Raw genomic sequence first — 20,854 nt, 5'->3', positions numbered from 1 at the left:
CACAGCCAGTACCACAGAGCTGAGATGGAATCTGTGCTCTAACATGATGAAGCAGAAAAACTGCCTTTAGGAGTCAAGAGACTGAAGATGAGATTAAGGTCCCTTCCTTAATGTGGTCCAAGAGTCAATCATTCCAAAAGATATTGTAATAATTTACCTTTGTATCTAATTACAGACTTCCTCATTAGATTTAATATATTTGGTTCCTGAGTGAGAAATCCATCTGTGAAAAGAGGAAAAGGTGTTTGGAACCAGGAGAAGAAAGAAATACTAACTGGTGATATGTAAACAGGCTGATTTTTCTTTTTTCCTGTTTCTAAGTTCTATTTTGATAAGGTTAAGAATGGAAATAAGAAGATTAATAGGAAAGGTATTGTGGGATTCCTTCACTGTGGCTCATGTTCTATCCCCACCTTTGGCAGCCGCGAGATAGCAAAGCTGTTTCCCACCTGGGTTCGTGTGAAAGGACAAAATGATACCTCTTATTTTTGTTCTTATGTTTAAAAGAAATCCAATGGGTTTCTTCTGATAGTTCAGTTAGTAGAAAGTGAATAATAGATATTTCAAGTTCATAGGATAATATTCTAGACAGTTAAAATTACTTACTTTAAACCCCATTCTTTAGGTCGTCTTAGCTCATTTTTCTTCCATTTGTAATACTCTCCAATGAAATCTGGATCTTCAAGCACTGAAATTAGAATATTTTAAAAAGGAGCTATGCATACATTCTTTAATAATAGTTTAAAGTTTACAATAATTTATTTCTCCTTAAGTTAGTATGTGGCAATAACACATACTATTATCGTTCAAGTCACATTACGATCCTCAGACACTCTCCAAATTTCTTCTTTTAATTTAAACTTTGTGATACTGGATATTGTTTGAAACAGATTGTGACTTTGTAACTTATCATGATATTTGTTTATATATCATTTATAGAAACGAGGATAGTTTTAAAATAACTCATACAGAAACTGATACCATAGTTTAACAAAATTCTAATGCAGCACTTCAAGGGAAAAAATAAAATCAGGGAGTTTGAAAGTGACATTACAGATCTTGATCTTCTACAAAGCAAGAATCTGCAACAGATGATCATCCAGCCTCTAAATGAATCCCTTGTCTTTTTTTTTTTTCTTTTTCTTTGCAGTACGCGGGCCTCTCACTGTTGTGGCCTCTTCTGTTGTGGAGCACAGGCTCCGGACCCGCAGGCCCAGTGGCCATGGCTCAGGGGCCCAGCCGCTCCGCGGCATGTGGGATCTTCCCGGACCGGGGCACGAACCCGTGTCCCCTGCATCGGCAGGCGGACTCTCAACCACTGCGCCACCAGGGAAGCCCCCTTGTCTCTTTGTTATTGGGAGACTGCCGGTTTCATTGACACTTACCAAGGTCACAATGTCCTTCCTTAATCTGAGGGCTGAGTTTCCACTGCTCCTCCTTCTGACCTCCTCAGCAATTCTGAGTAAATTTATCCCTCCCCTATGGAAAGGATCCCTCTAATATTTGAAGATAGCTCTCAGGGCAGCCTCAGTTCCTTCAACTTTTTCTTAAGTCATGATTTTCTAGAGACCTAACCATCCTCATCCTGGTGGTGAACTTTGTTGATATTCCTATTAAAGTTTTCATCCCGAACTGGCTCAGAATCTTGATTTCATATCAATAGCAAGTTACAGGTGGGATTGCTACCTCCCTCGATCTGTGTGCTGGACTTCTCTCAATTTAGCTCAGATATGCATTAGTATTTTCTGGAAATCACATTATACCACCGGCTCATATGTTTGTGGTTAATTATAAGCCTTAGGCCTTCAATCAAATTCACATACAATTTACGGAAAACCTACTATGCTTAAGCACTGGTAGTTTTTACACAAAATGCTATTAATCCAGATCATTCACACACGCACATCTATATCCTTCCTTTTCTCCCCGCTCCCTCCCCTGTTCACTTGTGTGCTTTCTCTCTCTCTTTCTCGCTCTCTCTTCTCCTTCTAATTGTCCTGGGTTTATAGTCCTGATCTATTTAACCAACCAGATGCTCCCCACCAGTCCTGTCTCTATCTGGAGCTTCTTTTTTTTTTTTTTTGCGTTATGCGGGCCACAGGCTCCGGACGCGCAGGCCATGGCTCACGGGCCCAGCCGCTCCGTGGCATGTGGGATCTTCCCAGACCGGGGCACGAACCCGTGTCCCCTGCATCGGCAGGCGGACTCCCAATCACTGCGCCACCAGGGAAGCCCTGGAGCTTACTTCTTAACAATGATAAATTAACCCCTACCAGCTTGATGAAATTTGTCATTGATAGAGAAAACATTTAAACTGAATAATTCTCCTTTTCTTCTATTAATATTACATGATATTCACCAGCAATGTTCCAATCTATTCTTTACCTTCTTCAAACACACACAAACACACATACATACATATTCTTATAGACTTAATTAATACTCTTTATTATTATTTGGAATATATTCCTTCCTTCCTTTAAGGAAGCAAATCTTTACTCCCCAGAGTTCTTAGCAGGATTCATTATTTCCTTTAGATGATTATAATAATTAATATTAATAGAATTCTTACTATATATGGGGGTACTTGTAAAGTAGATATGCAGTGCTTACCATTATAATACCCACTTCACAGATGAACAGACAGACACAGAAAGGTTGAGTAATGTGTTCTCACATGTACTATTCATTACTACCTAAACAAAATTTAAAATTTATTTGATGTTAAGTTCCCTGACCAGGTATTGAACCCAGGCCATAGCAGTGAAAGAGCCAAATCCTAACCACTAGGCCACTAGGGAACTCCAGAAATTTACTCGATGTTTCTATTCAAGGATATTCCATGTCTTTCCTTAATTTTTTGGAATTGCTGTTCCTACATTTTCTATTTGAATAGGTATGGCAGTCTCTTCGTTATATATTATGAAACCCCAAATGGCATGATTATCTTTCCTGAATACAGTAAGTCCCCTACATACGAACCTTCAAGTTGGGAACTTTCAAAGATGCAAACATGCATTCCCATGTCCAATCATGTAAGTTAGTTCATGTTTCTGGTGTACACTGTCACATGCATGCATACTCTACAAGTGGTTGTGCTTTTGTGTACTTTTTTGTGTACTTTTGGCGTAGAGTACAGTAATACGGTATCTTTATTTCAAGCCCAGAATATCTGGAGGCAAGCATAAAAGCAGCAGTATGTAGCTGATTGTGTTAGTTGGGTACCTAGGCTAACTTTGTTGGACTTATGAACAAACTGGACTTATGAACACGCTCTTGGAACAGAACTCGTTTGTATGTAGGGGACTTACTGTATTCTCATTTCTTTTATATTATTGACTCATTTTCTCCAACGCTTTCTCTATTATCCAAGAGATGAAATATGCCACAGTATCTGTACAAACTTTTAACACTTCCTATTTTATCCCCATAATTTTTTCACTCGTCTCCTACTATCTGACTGTAAATGCCTCAAAAAGCTTATCATAATACTTATGTTCTTGTCTTCAACAAAGCCCACTGATAGACATAGAAGATGCTCAGTGGATGATGTTGATGGGAGGGAAATAATGAAGAAATGAGGACCAGTGAAATTTTGTCAGAACTTCTTGAAGTTAAAATCCCCCCCATCACTATCATACCTTGCCCTTGTGGCAGTTTTGTAATCTGTGTAGAAAAGCATCCTCTACTGCCTCCATAGTATATTTCTTCCTTCCTTTCCTTCTGAGGATGACTGGACATTGCTTCTACTCTGCTTTTTCTATGACACACCTATTGTCCAACATCTGTATAGGTTGATCTGAAAAATTTTCTTCCACTCTGGAACTGTCGTGTCCAAAGAAATATATAAGCACTAACTTACCTTGGCATGTTTTATTTTCACATATACTATCTTATGCTAACCATAGAGGAACTTAAAATAGAGTTGAATATTTTTGTCAATGAATAGAAATGAAAAATGAGGTACAAAGACTAAGCTAAATTAGGTTAAATGACTAACCTAAATTCACTTAACTGTGTCTGCAAAACTAGTATAAGGCTAGGAGTCTCTAATTTCTGATATCAGGTTCTTCCCACTAGGGCTTTTCCATTGGCTTGCACACTGTAACCACCTGGGCAGCCGTAAAAACTACTACCCCCTGGTCCTGCTCCCAAAGATCCTACCGTAATTGGTCTAGGGGTGCACCCTTTACACGGGGAATGTGCACGAGCTCCTCTGGTGGTTCTAAGGAGCAGTCAAGACTGAGACCACTGCATTAGAAGCCGATGATACTGCTTCTTGCATCTAAATGCATTTCTGGAGACACTTGCCCTCACTGCTGGCTCAAAGACTCAAGGAATGAAAGTATCCTAAGGTGAAAGCAAGCATTCCCATGATGCTTCAGGCTGGTTGGTCTGTCCTGATGACAGCAAAGAAACATCAGGAAGCCTCCGCTCACTATTACAGGGTACACTGGCCTGAAGGAATTCTTTTCGTATAACATAAACATTTCCTTATGGGGATCATATTCTGTCATTAAGGTGCTGTTGCCCCACAGCCAGATGTATTGGTTTGTTCTCTGCCAAACTTTTAATTTGCCATTCTGTAGTGATGGACAGAGAACAGTGGATCATCAGTACATTTTCCCATATGATTGTCTATGATTATGAGCAAATCATTGTAATTACTGAAAACGTACTGCACATACTTCAGAGTTTGAATTTAAATCTCAAGTTATACAGAAATTACAATTTTATATCATATTATGGAGGCAATATAATATAGAGGAAAGAACAAATATGGAGTCAGAGGACTTGGTTCAAGTCTTTGGGCCACAGCCCACTTGTACTAATAAATATTAGCCACACTTACTGAGCACTCACTATGCACTAGGCACCATTATAGCGCTTCAACGTTATGATGTACGTTCTGTGATTATTCTCATTTTACAGATGAGAGAACTGGGACATAGAGAGGTTAAGAAACTTATCCAAGGTCACACAGCTAGTAAATTGCAGAGCCAGGATTAAACCCTGGCAATATGTATCCAGAATTTACACTCTTACCAATATATGATATTCCATGTGTGACCTTAGGGTAAATTACTTAGCTTCCTTTGGTCTTGGTTTTCTCATGTGTAAAACAGAGTAATAACAATGCCGAGCTCATTGGGTTGATATACAACTCTGCATGACATATACTAGGTGTTCAATAAATATTGGTTGGTAAGTGAATGAAAGGACAATAAGATTGGGATGATTTAAAAAATACAGATTAAGAGGTACAAACTACTATGCATAAAATAAATAAGCTACAAGGATATATTGTACAACACAGGGAATATAGCCAATATTTTATAATAACTATAAGCGGACCGTAACCTTTAAGAATTGTGAATCACTAAGTTGTATGCCTGAAACTTACATAAGATTGTACATCAACTATACCTCAATTAAAAATAAATAAGAAAAACAATACGGAGTATACTCTGTAAACTGTGTTATACAAGAATAAACTTACTAGTATTATGGCATACATGACTATGTACAGATTTGCGGCACAAAGATATGCAATAGAGTTAATACTCAAAAGCATAACATAGGGCTTCCCTGGTGGCGCAGTGGTTGAGAGTCCGCCTGCCGATGAAGGGGACACGGGTTTATGCCCCGGTCCGGGAAGATCCCACATGCCGCGGAGCGACTAGGCCCGTGAGCCATGGCCGCTGAGCCTGCGCATCCCGCAACGGGAGAGGCCACAACAGTGAAAGGCCCGCGTACCGAAAAAAAAAATCATAATATAACCTTACTCATCACTATTCGTAAAATAAAAAGCTTTTAAAAATATGCACAAGAGTTTAATAATCTTTCCAGTGATAAAAATATAACTGTAGAAAATGAAGTTATTAGAAGTTCCCCCTTTATTTTTGAGTAGTTAAAGAAGCATTCTATAATCTAACAGCTTCATCTTTCTTATTGCCAGGAAATTAAGCCATTAAAAAAGATAGTATTGGATCTCATCCAGTTGAACTATCCAAAGACAAAATTGGCCAGCAGCACATGTAAGGTTTACATTTAATTTTTTTTAATTAAGTGCTGGTTATTATTGAAGGAAAGCTTTTGAAATATTCTTACGACAAATCTCTGTAGGAAAGAGAGGCAGAGTGATTGTGAAATCTTGCACCAAGGGCTAGAATCAAAGTCTCTGAAATTCTTCTGGGCTAGAGGTAACCATTACCAGCTATTGCCTTCATAAAGAGAAATGAATTACATACTAGGTTAGTGACAGATGTAGAAACAAGAACCAACTTAAATATTTTGGTGTCAAACTCTTTTGAAGAAGAAACTGTAGCCAGTGATACTTCATTATTACTTCCATTTTAAAATTATTCTTTATTATAAGACAATCATTTTGGAATTTCTTTGTTTGGGCATGTGCTTCTGTTTTTTTCCTAGCAGTTTGGAGTTTCCAAGAGCCTTCATATATTTACACGTTATTCCATAAAGCACCAACCTATAACAATCTGTTTGTTTTTTGGTTGAAGGAGTTGGACGCTGAATCATTCCCTGGAGCATGCCAACTGCCTCTTGACACCACATCTGTTAAGGGTTATCACCTCCTGGAACCCATCTGAGCTCCTCAGAGCCTCTTACATAGCAAGTACTCAAGATGTGTTTGCTGAATCGACTAAGAAGCGCTCAATCAAAATCTTTTAAATGAAGTAAACATTCATGTAATCTGGTATCAAAATCAATAAAACTCTTTTACACTGATAGTGTTGTTAAAGACTACTCCTTAAAGCACCTTGAACAAGTTATTTTTCTTAATCACTAATCTACGAGTCAGTGAGGAAGATAATATATAATCACAAAATAACTAATAACCAACATCCTGAAAGAACAAGTAATTTCTTAGAAATTATTGACCTCACATTTTTATATTTATTAAGCTTAGTACTCCTTTTTGCTCTAATTTGTGTCTTAAAACTAGATATGATTTTTTTTTTCTGGGTGATATTTTGTTCTCTTAAAACCAATTAGTAGACTATCACAATGATGAGATGAAACACAATGAGACCACAAATTAAGGCTGTGGTCATGGAGGTGGAGTAGAGGGGAAACATTGGTAATGTTGCAGGAGATAAAATCAATAAGGCTTAATAAGGGAGATAAAGAGGACTAGGAAGTGTCTATGATTCTGGCTTGGCAAGTAAATGCAAGAACGGTGACCTACCACTAACCAAGAGAGGTAATGAAGGAGGGAGAATAGGTTTTGGAGCAACATAATGAATTCACTTTGGGACATCTTGGGTATGAGGTGCCTTATTACACAACTGTAAATATGCATTCAGAATTCAGAAGAGAGCCTGGCTAGAGATGAGGCTTTAGGAATTACTGGCATGTGGGCTAACGAAAATCATAGTGATGGATGAGGTCTCTTTAAGAGAGCTGGGCAGAGAATACTGAATGAAGAAGTTATTGCTAAGGAAAGAGGCAGAGGAGCGCTTAGGAAGGTAAGAGGAAAACCATGGATACGTGGTGTCTTCTAACTCAAGGAGAGCATAGCCAATAGGATTTCAAGTAAGATAAAGACTAAAAAAATGTAATCACTGAATCTGGGAATTCGGAAGTCACTGATAACTTCAGAATGTACCATTTTGCAGGATAGCTGAAGCAAAGTCGTATTTCAGTAAATGTGTGCAGACTGGCTAACCTACTTTGATACAAATAATGAAACAGTACTCTAAAGATTAGATTAAATGGGACCAAAAAGTTGTCCAGCTCTCCTATTCCATCTTTCTAGTTATTAATGTATGATGGTAACAGATGATTTTTCCTTCGACTGATATAACTGAGCATCCCCAGGTTTTCTTGCTGTCTTTCTACTTAATAATATCTCTGGCTTTGGGGATAATTGTGTTTAGCACCAGAAAGTTTCCTCCTGCTATGAAGGTTTCCTTCTGGGGTAAAGGGCGTAAAGTAAAGCTCAAAAGACCGAGAACTTTGTCTTTTATTCGTCCAATTGCCTATCTTTCCTTTGGGCTTTTAATCAGACTTCAGTCCAGGACTCTTTACAAAAGAGGGACTAAATGAACAGTTGTTGAATGATTAGTATATAGAGCCAACAAAGAAGTTTATCACCCTCAGATTCCAAGTATGTGTCAATTAGTCTTTGAAAGCAAGACAAGCTGAGAATGTTGAGATTAATATACCAACCCCCCTCCCCGCAAAAATAAGACAAGGTTAGATCACCTTACATGGAGTTCTGTAATATTCTGTGGCTTTTGATGTGGCTATTCTAGACCATGTCTTGTAGTAATCATAAAATGAGACTGATTTAATTGATCTGAAAATACAAAATAAGATCAGACAGTGAGTAGCATGAAAGTTTGCTTTTTAAAATTATTTTTATCAGAGCGGACTCTTTCAGATACCTTGTCACAAGACATTAGGCTGATCTGCAAATTCTCACATAGTTATTTCTAACAAATGAATCTAACATAATTTTCCACGAATACATGCAAATCACAAAAAAAGGTCCATCCAAACCAGTTTTCTATAATAAGTGTAAATGTGCATCCATGTATATATTATAAAAAGAAAAATATAGGTTTAAGATAACTGTGCCTTTCGTGACTAACATTGAAAAGAACTTTAAATAAAACATCATAGCTGTACATTTTCTCTTTCTACGATAAACAACTTTCTTAAATTTCTATGCCAAATTTTAGTAAAATCACCTTTATTTTCTTTTTATTATGAGGAGAAATGAAACACCAGAATTGAGATTAGTTTAATCTTTACACAGAATCTGGCCACTTTCAATGAGGGAAAATAAACAACTCTTTTCTAATATTACTGCCAGCACATTTCCTTCCCAGTGCTAATATTACCAAATCCTAATGGGAGAGCAAAGACTGTTACAAAGTATTAAACGGGACCTATGAAACAGTCTCTTACTCTTAAATAACTGCATTTCCAATTTTTTTCTTACAATCTTCTTGAATGCAGAGATTCTCAACACTCCACAAACAAAACATTACTTTCAGATATTTTTCAGACATGTGAAATCATCTATTAACTGACTTAAACAGATGCTTAAACATCAAATATAAAAGACTTTATGTCTGTTTTAATTTTAAATTCCTAGCTCTTTGGAGGAAGAAGCAAATTTTCAGTTATAATAGGTTATTAGCATTAATTTTTATAGGTAAATCATAGGTACCTTAATATCTGACTCAATTTTGAAATTAATGGGGGCAATATCTAAATTTGTTAATGCATTCATTTATTTAAATGATAATTACGGACACCTAATTTTAAGACTAACATTTTTCAAGTGTGTTATTGCTTTTGTAATCACACTTAAGTAGAAATCTGAAACTTGGTAAAGATAAATTAATCACTACTATTATTGCTTCCAGAGCTACATGCGTGCTTTATACTACTAAATGATATACTAAACTAACATTAATTTGCCAATGAAATGTTTCAGCATTTGGCAACGGAGGTAACAAAATGAAAGGTTGCATTTTATCTCCTGCATGAAAAAGCTTGTGATCAATTTGCTGTCACAGATCACTTAGCAGACAACAATGACCCAAGAGGAAGGAAACTGTCAACATACTGTCTCATGAAAAAAAAAATACACCATCTTCAGGCACAATCGTCTCCATTGTTTTTTGTCTGTTTGACGATGACCCATGACCCTCTCCCTTCCCAATGGTGTCCTGTTCAATTTCAAGCTGTTAGCCTTCAGGGGCTTTCTTTTATTCCCCTAGAATAATTAAAAATATTACTCTAAAAGGTATAACTTTAGTATAGTTTGAATATACAAAACAGAATGCCTCAAACATTTGGGAGTATCTGCACTTTCAATTCTATAAAGGAAATAGCCTCTTAAAATAAGAGAACAGTAACTATTTACTATTATTCAGATAAAATATGAAGGGATGTGTACAGCATAAAAAAATACATGTGTTTATAGTTTCAACCAATAACAGGAATTTATTGAGTATTATTGTTGGCATTATGAATATGAAAAAGTAGAAGACATAATTTTAAACTGAACCTCACTGCTTATTATTATTCTGTTGGGAAAATAAGATATATATCTGAACTAGTAAATAGAATAGCTTTATATATTAACATAATAAACTGTTACATCATTTAACATAGACATTTGGAGACTACAATGACAGATACTTCTTTGGCAGTGGCAATAAGCAAAAAAAATTTGGAGGAGGGAGCTGTAACTTTGTTTTGGAGCCATTAGGGAAAGTGTCACCTGGATATGGACCTGGGACAAAGGAAGGAGGCATTTTAGGCCAGGGAATCAGTATTAGCAATAGCTTAGATGGCAAGGAGCATGGTGTGTGCATGCCTACGTACAGAGGATGTTGGGGGAAGAGGTGAGAGTAACAAGATAATTGACTAGAGTAGAGAGTTCCAATTTCAGGGGAATTGGAATTTGATAAAAATAGGTGAAACTAGGCAATGCTGGCTCTTCAAATTTAGGCAGAGAATGGATTAGACTCGATTCAGTAACCTTGATTTATTAGGTGATAGACAGTAATCAGAAGTTCTCAAATAAGGCAAGTAAACTATGAAATCAGTGATTGAGTAAGAGTTTTCTCTGGCATTAGCATGCAGAGAGGATTATGTGAGAGATTAAATGTAGGGGGACCAGTTAGGAAATAAATTCAGTAACGCAGGCAAGAGATTCTGAGAGCTAAAACTCGGGTGGGAGCAAAGATCAGGAAGGGGAGGAGATGAATCTACGAGAATGCTAAAGAATTGACTGAACCAGTTGCCTGATAGGGTGTGAAAAGTGAAGGAATTTGAGGGTCAAATATTCTCCTAAAACCCAGAAGACCACTTAGCTTTGCTATTAATAGAAAGCGTCTAGAGAAACCGAAGTAAAATATGAGTTTAATTTTAAACATGGGTTGTAGGTGATGACCTTCAGGAGTGTGACTGAGAAATTGGGACTGGAAATAAGAAATGTAGGTCAAATCAACACAAAGGTTGATAGATGATGCCAGTAGGGAAAACAAACTCCAAAAGAGTAAGTAAGTGTTTAGAAAAGAGTGAGCAGAAACCAATTCACAGTTAAGGGGGACCTGTGAAAGAAACCAAAAGGATCATTAAGGGAAGAAGAGAATCATGGCAGCGCTATTTCATGGAAGCAACATCCCAACCATCGCCAAAGCCTAATGACTAAATTCTTAAATATCTCTGGATATTTAGTCACGTATTCAACAGTATCATGACCAAGAGCACAGGCTCTGGAATCAGCTGGCCTGGGTTAAAACACTCTGGCACCATTTCTTATTAGCTGTGTAACTCCGGGCATGTAGCCTAACCTCTCCACGTTTCCAGAGATAGAACTTTCTCCAGTGGTGGTTGTGAACATGCATAAAAGCAGCCAAGTAAGGGTTTAGCATCCCTCAGCACTCAGTGTCAGCTGGTCTCCTCAACTGCCTTGGATAAGTAGCTCATCATTTTTCTCCTGTAAATGCTAAACAGCTTCCTAATTGTTCATTTACCTCAGTCTCTCCCTATTCCAGGTTATCATGCCTCTGCTTGAAAGCCACAGTTGGTAAATAGTTCTATAGGATGACATATAAACAACTTTTAAATAGAACTTGAGGTTCTTCATCATCTGGCCATTTCCAGCCTTTTCTCCCGTCATTCACTCCACATCCAGAGGCTCCGTCACATGGAACTTCCTGGTGATCCTGAGTGTACCAAAATATTACATTTCCATGTCTGTGCAAGCAGTTCTATTAGAGAGTCTTTTGCCCTCTGTGCCTGTCAAAGTCTTACTTATTAAAGTTCAGGTACAATAAAAATAATACAGACATGAAGATTGTCACAGTGGATATTGTGGTTGCCTCCCCGATAGCTGTTCCATTCTTCTCCCATTCTGTACATGCCCTGTGGTCTGATGGGACTGACCCCACCCCTGGCTCTAAGCCAGTTGAGTGATAACTAGTTTAGGGACAGGAATCTGACCTAAATAGCTCCAATCAGAGTGAAACTTATTCTAGCTTTCTAATACATCTTGATCTCTGAGAGTGTTTATCCCCTCTGTTCTTCTTCAAGATTGCCTTGTTATTCTAAACCCTTTGCATTTCTAGATACATTTTAGACCACTTGTCAGTTTTCAGAAAAAAATAAGGCTGCTGAGATTTTGACTGAGACTGAATTGAATCTATAATTTGGGAAGAGTTGACACTGTAAGAATATTGAGTCTTTCCCAAGCCATAAACTTTGTATATCTCTATTTCTTTATGTCTTTTAAAATTTCTCTCATATTTTGTGATTTTTCAGTATGGATACCTTATTCATCTTTTGTTACATTTTGATGCTGTTGTAATGGTATTTTTAAAATTTCATTTTCTATGTGTTGATTGCTAGTATATAAAAATATAGTTGATTTTTAAATATTCATCTTGTATCCAGGATCCCTGCTAAATTTACTGATTAATTTTCAAATTTTCAAGCTTTGTATATTTATTTGGATTTTACTATGTATATAGTTCTGTTGTCTGTGAATAAAGATGGTTTACTTTACCCTTTCCACATTTTATAACTTGTTTTTTTTTCCTTCCCTCATTGCACTGGCTAGGACTCCAGTACAATGTTGGATAGAAATGGTGATAATGGGCATATTTGCATTGTTCCTAAACTCAGGAGAAAAGCACTCAACATTTCACATTTAAGTGTGAAGTTAGCTGTTGGATTTCTGTAGACTCCTTTTATTGAAATAAGGAAATTCTCTTCTACTCTTAGTTTGCTGAGAATTTTTATCATGAATGGGTATTAAATGTGTCTCCTGGTTCACCTAGATAAGTCTATGGTTTTTTTCTCTTTATTTGGTTAACTAGGTGAGTTACAAGGATTGATTTTCAAATTTTAAACCAACCTGGCTTTCCTGAAATAAAGTCCACTTAGTCATGATGTACTATCCCTTTTTATATATCAGTGGGTTCAATTTGCTAATATTTTGGTTATGATTTATACATTTCAGATTTAAGAGGTATTGACCTATAATTTTCCTTTCTTGTAATGATCTCTGATTTTAGAATCAGAGTTTGGAAGTTTGGTAGCATACTCACTGTCTCTATTTATTGGAAGAGTTTGAATGCCTTTCTAAAAAAGATTTTATTTGAAGTAAATTTAGATTTCTAAAAGAGTTGTAAAGTTAGTTGAATACCTTCAAAATTCAACTTTATTAAAGTGTAATTTACATTCAATAAAATGCATAGGTTGAGTACAGATTGATGAGTTTTAATAAAAGCAGACCCCTGCATTACCATAAGCCCAAACAAGATATAGAATATTTTCATTAGTCCTGAAAGTTCCCTACTGCCCCTTCCCAGTCAATCTCCCTTGACACTTTGGGTAATCACTGATCCAATCTCTATCACCATAGATTAGTTTTGCCTGTCCTAGAACTTCATATACATTGAATTGTACAGCACGCACTCTTTTATAACTCTGGTTTTTTTTTTCTTAACATAATGTCTGCATTATTATTCCATGTTGTTGCATGTATCAACAGTTCTATTGCTGAGAGTATTCAATTCATAACTATAACACAATTTATTTATATATTCGACTGTTGAATATATAATGTTCAACTGTTGAATATATAATGTTGATTGTTGATGGACATTTTAGTTGTTTTCAGTTTGGGATATTACGAATAAAGCTCCTATGAACATTTGTGTGCAAGTCTTTTGGTGAATATATACTTTCATTTCTCTAAGATAAATACTTTAGGAGTGGGTTAGAGGGCAGGCGAATGTTTGACATTATAAGAAACTGCTAAACTGTTTTCCAGACTGTCTGTGGGCGTGTCAAATGGTACAACAATGTACACAGCAATGTAGGAGAGCTACAGTGCAATCACAGCCTCATCAATAACTGGGATTGTTAGTTTCAGCCAGTGGTGTGATCTTCCAATCTCTCCCATCTCAGTAAGTCACCGCAGTACCCATCCAGTTCAAACTACAATCTAGTAATAACCCTTGGTTCCACTTTCTCTCATTCCCCACATCAATCAAACTAAGTCTTGAATCCATCCAATTCATCCACTCATCTCCCTCTCCATATCTATGTCCTCAGCCCTAGCTCATACCACCCCACCTCTCCCCTGGTCTACTAAAATAACCCAATAATTCTTCTCCTTGCTTCCGCCTTAGATCCTTCACAATTGATTCCCCACATCGCAGTTAAAGTAGTCCTTTTAAAATGTAAATCTGATTATGTCTTTCCCCTTCTTAAAAGCTGTCCAGCTGTGTCCCAATTCCCACTGAAAGGTTAATGAAATGCAAATTCCTTACCTGGTTTATAAAGCTCTAGGTGATCTGGCCCTGTCTACATCTCTTACTCTATCTCCTACCCATCTCTTCTTTCCCCCTTGCTGTGTTCCAGCTGCATTGGCCTTCCTTCGGAGCCTCTAACACACCACTCTCACATCCAATTTAGAATCAATACCCTAGTTACTCCCTCTGCCCTGAATCTCACTGTACCTGTTAAAACATCACTCTCTCCCAACTTTTCACCCCCCTTTTTTTCCTTTCATTGTCACGAATCTCGATTTTTCAAGATAACACCATTTACAAGTTTATCTCACCATGGCTCTCGAGTTGTTTCTGACTAAAGTTATAGTTTAAGTCTTTCTCCCAGACCCTAGATTTTATAATCCTGTGATCAGTGCTGGATCCTTATGGTGCCGTCTGGTTACCTTGCTGCCTGTCTGATGAGGGACTCATTGCCCCAGACAAAGAACCAAAGGGCCAAAGTTTTCTCCCTGTAATGGGATTTGCCCTTCCTCCTGCTCCTGCCTGAGACAGACCCCACCACTGCTACTGGCTGGTCTTCATCTGAGTGCTAGGGGACAGACAAGGTCAACGTTCTTCCTGTCAGGTCCCAATTAATCATTCTGTCGGTTTTTCTGGGTCTTCTAATTCTGAGCTTCTAACACGTCCAGGCACAGAGCCCCTTGACATAACATTGTCCCACATTCTGGGACAGAGCCCCGATCTGAGGGTTCCTTTTGATTTCAGTCCTTTGGGAACATTTTACTATTATTAATCCACTAAGAGGATCCTTGTTTTGGAGCATGTATAGTATAAAACCAAGATAGATCAAGTATTATGTCAACACTAGTAAGCTGGCTGTTTTCTGCATCTGATTAACTATCAAAATAAGGCTGATGGAAATGCTAGAGAAGCTGAATGCTGCAGAACCTACACCTTGTCCAGGTGTTCAAGGCTGAATTGATGTCACATTGTCAGGTGGTCTCCCAAGTGTACAATGGCTTTAGCCCTAACTCTCACCATTTTCCTCCAGGACTTTATTGTCTCCTAAATTGCTTGGATTTTTGTGATCTATAATGGTTGGATCTATAATGTAGACAACATTTTTTTTCCTTTTCAGAAATAAAAACTAAAAGAATAGGCAACTAACATAGTTACATCAATTTTAATTCAATAGACTAGAAAGAATTCAAGATTCTCCATATTCTTCCTGAAAACATCATTTTTAAAAGGTATTGGGAGGGAAAATATATTTAAATGAAAAATAATTTTTCTAAGTTAAAAAAATGAAAATACAATTATGATAGAAAACACAGGTTAAATCAATAGTTCTTTTAGTGTATAAATTGGCCAAAAATTGTATAAAGAAAAACTTACCTGTTAAATTTATCTGGCTCTTTAGGTGACTCAGAACTGTCATCTTTTGCTGTAAAGAAAAATATGAAAAGATTCTGGTTTACTCGGAAGACTGAATATATGGCCTTATGTGCATTCTTTCCAAAGCCTCAATAAGATGGTAAGAAAGGAATAAAAATAAAGTATAAAACCTCAAGGAGTTCAAAAGAAAGATGGCAAGAAAAATTTTCAAGATGGAAAGCAGATGTCAAGTGGTAACTATCTTAACAGGCCATAGAAACTTGAAACCTAACGACCTGATGAGGGGAGGCCAATAAAAAGCAAGCAGATTTACACTTCAGAACTTGAGAAACACTCAGGAATTGGAGGTACCAGAGACCTCTGAAAACTGACAGGTATAGCATGAACCCCAAAGACATAGCCTTCATCCTATGCAACCAGAAGACCACCACTGCCCAGGCAGGAGGGAGTATGCCTAATTCTGGAGAAAGTGAACCAGAGAGATTCGGGAGATAGCAGAACAAGAGTATGGTAAGCGACTGAAGGCAGGGAATAAATCAAATAAATCGTATTGGATAAGAAAGGTTCCTTATTCTCACTCTCTGTCCAGCTCCTAGAGTGTAAGTAGTTAACACCTCTCTCTTCAGGCATAAGACTGGAGGATGTGTCTCAGAAAAAATAGTCAAGCCTAGCTAAAGGTAAGGTCAGGTCCCCACTGAATAACCCTATAATGAAACAAAACCATCAACAAGTCCAATCTGTATCCAAAATTTCCAACCTTTTCAATGAATGATTTTCATTCATCGTGTGTCCATCATACAGACACATAGTCAAAGATCAGTAGATATCTGAGTAAAGTCATTATCATGAAGGATGACAACCAAAACAAATAAGCAGGAAGAAAATAGGAACTAGGAACATACTTTTCTGGACATTTTCCAGAATACAGAACAGAAAAACAAAGAGATGGATAATAGGAGAAAATAGATTTTAAAAAATCAGAGTAACAGATCAGTAGATTCCACGTCTAAATCTTTGGAGATCTAGAAGAGAGAACAGGGAAACTGGAGGGGACAGGTATTATAAGAGAAATCATATAAGAAAAAAGTCCAGAACTAAAGAATTAGAGTTTGAGATTTAAACAGCCTATGAAATGCCCTACATGATGAATGAGGAGGAAAAACATTTTCAGACTAAAGTTTAACCAAATTATGAACATATGAGAGTGGAAAAAATACATTTTTAGGCATGTGAAGTAATAAAAGATTTAGCTTTCATGTACTTGGAAGCTCCTGGAGGAAGTGTTCCAACAAAATGAAGGAGCAAACCAACCAAGAGGAAAAGGAGGGATCAAGCAAGAGCTCCAATCCAAGAGGCAGACCAAAAGGTCACTCCAGGATCCCTACGAGAGAACTGCCAATTCAGAAAAGGAGGAGGCGCATGAGGGCCTCAGCAAAGACGTCTTCCAGGGGAAAAAATGAAACTGACTGAATACCTGGTGTGTGTGTTTTGTTTGTTTGTTTGTTTGTCTTTACAGCTCTGTCAGAAAGCTTAGGGGAAAAATAAATGGTAGATATTTTTAAAAAGAACAAATAAAAATCCAGAAAACAAAAGCAAGGGAATGAAAAAACAGGCCATTTGTACAAGAAAAATAATCATTCGTGGCTCACCTATGACGAATATTTACTAAGTCATATCAATGTAAACGAACAATACTAGGAGAATGGGGGAGAGAAAACGTGAGTGGAAATGGCACATAAAAACTAAATCTTTATCTCTCAGAAGAAGCCCATAAGTAATATCTAAACTGAAAACCCCAGAAATTTAGTACAGAATAAATTTAGCAATATAGTGGTGAATTCCAAAAGAAACAGATAAACGTGTTGAAAGCTGTTGGTACCTTGTCGGGGTGGGGACGGCTCTCAGCCATGGAAGGTGTGGCTTCCAAGGTCTGCTGTATTTCCTTAAAAACCGATCAGTGTTACCTGTCCTTTAAAGCTATGCACAAATATTTCTTTGATAGAAAATAAATACTTAACATCTTTAGCAGAGACTTTGCTGAAAAGTTCCTGGAACATCTGGTGCAGTGAAATACAAAAAAGGACAAAAGAGGTCTGTAACTCCAGCAAACAGATCCATACAGGCCATCCTGTGAAAGTCAGGTTTTCCACATCTCCTGACATCTGTAGACAGCAGAATATCTGGAGTAATACTGTAATCATCAACAACAAAACTGGCTCTGAATGATGGTGCTAAAGCTCATGTTCTTTCATGAGAAGCTACTGGACTAAATTTCTCTTTCTCCTGACATCAAGAAAGAATCTTTTCCAAAGGAAAGGGTATTCCTACACCTAACAACCAGTACTCCCTTTAAGAGAAAAAAACCCAACACCTGAAATCCTACGAGACATCACCTGCTTCAATTGTAGAAACAAGTTCCTCTAAAATTGTTCTATTGTTAAGAGAATTTTTAAAAAAAAAGTGAACAAATTGAGAACTTAAATTGAAGAAGAATCAAATGCTTATCACAACATCTTCCTAACTGCAAGGAGGATGGGATGGATTTGCACAATCATCAGGGTTTTTTTAAAAGTACGCAATGTGAATTAGTTGTATAATCTCCCGAATATTTTTATAATTCTTCTCTATTCTTGTATTTTGACTGTCATAATATCTGTCAGTAATTATATTATAGTTTTTTTTTTTTTTGCAGTACGCGGGCCTCTCACTGTTGTGGCCTCTCCCGTTGCAGAGCACAGGCTCCGGACGCTCAGGCTCAGCGGCCATGGCTCACGGGCCTAGCCTGTCCCAGGCAGTCTGGTATGTGTGAGCACCCAAACTATAAGTAAGGGAGTCAGGGTCCAGACCACAAGGAGAAGAGGCTTGCAGGACATGGGAAGGTCATCAGGACCTCCACCAATCGTTTTTTTTTTTTTTTTTTGTCTGTGTCGGGTCTTCACTGCTGCACACAGGGTTCCTCTAGTTGTGGTGAGTGGGGGCTTATTCTTCATTGTGCTGCATGTGCTTCTCATTGCGATGGCTTCTCTTGTTGCGGAGCATGGGCTCTAGGAGTGTGGGCTTAAGTCGTTGTGGCACGTGGGCTCTAGAGCGCAGGCTCAGTAGTTGTGTCACATGGGCTTAGTTGCTCCGCCGCATGTGGGATCTTCCCGGACCAGGGATTGAACCCATGTCCCCTGCATTGGCTGGCGGATTCCTAACCACTGCGCCACCAGGGAAGTCCCCACCAATCGGGTTTGAACTCAGAGTTTGTGCATTCTTGTCAACACGCCAAGGAAAAGGCTGGTATTCCAGAGAAGGGCCCACCTAACCAGAGTCGGGCAAGTTATCATTTCGCACATGCTTGGTAGAAGGGCACTTGCTTTTCACATTAAGCTTGTGTTCAAATAGCTTCCTAAGAATTTTTCATAGACTAAAGGTCTGCTATGAAGTCAGGTCTCTTCTCTTCAGTACTTGGAAATTTTAATTCTTTGATCCCACATGAATGACTTTATGTTCACCTCATTAAATTGGAGGCACGGGGCGGAGGGTGGGGGGTGGGGAGGGCGGCAGGGGGAATGCCCAGGGTGGATCTCTGGCCCTGCAGCTTGCTGTGTGTGGCCTTGGGCTAATCCCTTCATCACCATCCTCAGCTGCCTCAGGGGAAGAGGCTAAGGATCAGATGAATAAATGTATGTGAAAGCATTCTGTAAACTATGAAGTAAAATCAGGATCTAAATTTATGGGGTTTTTTTTGCAGTAGGTGGCCCTCTCCCGCTGCGGAGCACAGGCTCCGGACACACAGGCTCAGCAGCCATGGCTCACGGGCCCAGCCGCTCCGCAGCATGTGGGATCCTCTCGGACCGGGGCACGAACCTGCGTCCCCTGCATCGGCAGGCGGACTCTCAACCACTGTGCCACCAGGGAAGCCCTTTATGTGTATTTTTTCATTCATTCAATCTACAAATTTTTATTCAATACTTATAGCCAGAGACTGCTACCTGGGCACTGAGGATATTGCTGTAGCCGAAAATTAATGCCTACGGATATGATACAATTACCTGCCTCTTGAGTTTCTCATGTATACAAGTAACTATCTGTTCCACTTTTGTGTTATCCAAAAATGGGATAATTTCTCCTCTGCATTTTCCAGACCTTCTTATTAATATATTAAACGTACATGAAAGCTGATTCTTGCAGCACTGTAGTGGAGACCTTTTCTTTTCAAAGTTGTTACAGGAAATTAATTCTCATTGGATGCAGTTTTTCACAGAAAACCACATGGTACTATGCTACCATCTAATTTAGAGTGAACGCATTTTTCTGCACTTCATTTCCCACCACAGCAGCTGCCTCTGCTGCATCACGGCACTCTTTCCCTATGAAGCACAGAAAATCATTTTCTTCCTGGCACTATAGGTACCACTCCAGTCCTGCTGTGATGGCAGGCAAGCTGAAAACGATTTGCTCTCTTGGATTCCCACATATTTCACCAACACAAATAAAGCATATAGTGAAAACCTACCAAAGCACTATTTGCTTTGTCACTCATTTGTTGGGTGATTTGGCAACGTGGACAGCTTTCCTGTCTGGTTTGTTGGCAAAGCAGGAGGACTGAAAGGAGTGAAGGGTGATGTCAGCCTGAGAGGAAAGAAGAAAAGGAAGGGCCAACTTGTCTTGCAGTTTCTTCTCATCCTTCCTCTGCAGGGCAAAACCAAAGTCATTTACCATAGAAAATTCTTTAAAACCAGTTTTAAAATTTGCATTCACTAGAATATGGACATAGCTTTGTACAGAATATTTCTGGGTAATGACAGTATTGTAGTGCATGACAGAAGGGATACATGTCATTCATTTGCTCATTCCACAAACACTTCCTGAGTGCAGAGGACACAGGGGGGATGCTACAGTATTTTGGTTGGTCAGAAATATGATCAGAGTGAAGCGGTACCATTCCTCTGTGGACAAACCAGCCTCAAAACTGTGAGGAAATTTTGAGGAACTCCGCGACAATCATGACATATTTGAAGATACTGGAAAAGATGCCTGATCAATATTGCATCTGACCCAGATGCCCTGTGGAGGAGGACTTGAACTTAGCCACAAACTGTACAGACCTGACTAATGGGCTGGCAGGTCCTAGAAGAGGATGCAAGAAGAGATCGTGGACATCTAATGGAGAGAAAAAGCAC

At 38.3% G+C, this 20,854-nt stretch overlaps 1 protein-coding gene across 1 annotated transcript in view; it reads right to left on the bottom strand.

The window, feature by feature from the left end:
• Positions 1 to 602: 602 nt before the first annotated feature.
• Positions 603 to 20,854, bottom strand: part of UBE2U (ubiquitin conjugating enzyme E2 U) — a 40,502-nt gene continuing 20,250 nt past the window's right edge. The window contains exons 6-8 of the mRNA XM_067712689.1: positions 15,687 to 15,735; positions 8,235 to 8,323; positions 603 to 688 (exon numbers count right to left, since the gene is read on the bottom strand). Of these exons, the coding sequence (XP_067568790.1) occupies positions 603 to 688; positions 8,235 to 8,323; positions 15,687 to 15,735 (224 nt within the window). The remainder of the gene's footprint in view (positions 689 to 8,234; positions 8,324 to 15,686; positions 15,736 to 20,854) is intronic.

The sequence above is a fragment of the Pseudorca crassidens genome, chromosome 2, assembly GCF_039906515.1.
Source record: "Pseudorca crassidens isolate mPseCra1 chromosome 2, mPseCra1.hap1, whole genome shotgun sequence".
In the NCBI taxonomy this organism is placed as follows: domain Eukaryota; kingdom Metazoa; phylum Chordata; class Mammalia; order Artiodactyla; family Delphinidae; genus Pseudorca; species Pseudorca crassidens.
Note: the sequence above shows the minus strand (reverse complement) of the source record. Positions and strands in the feature narration are given on the sequence as shown.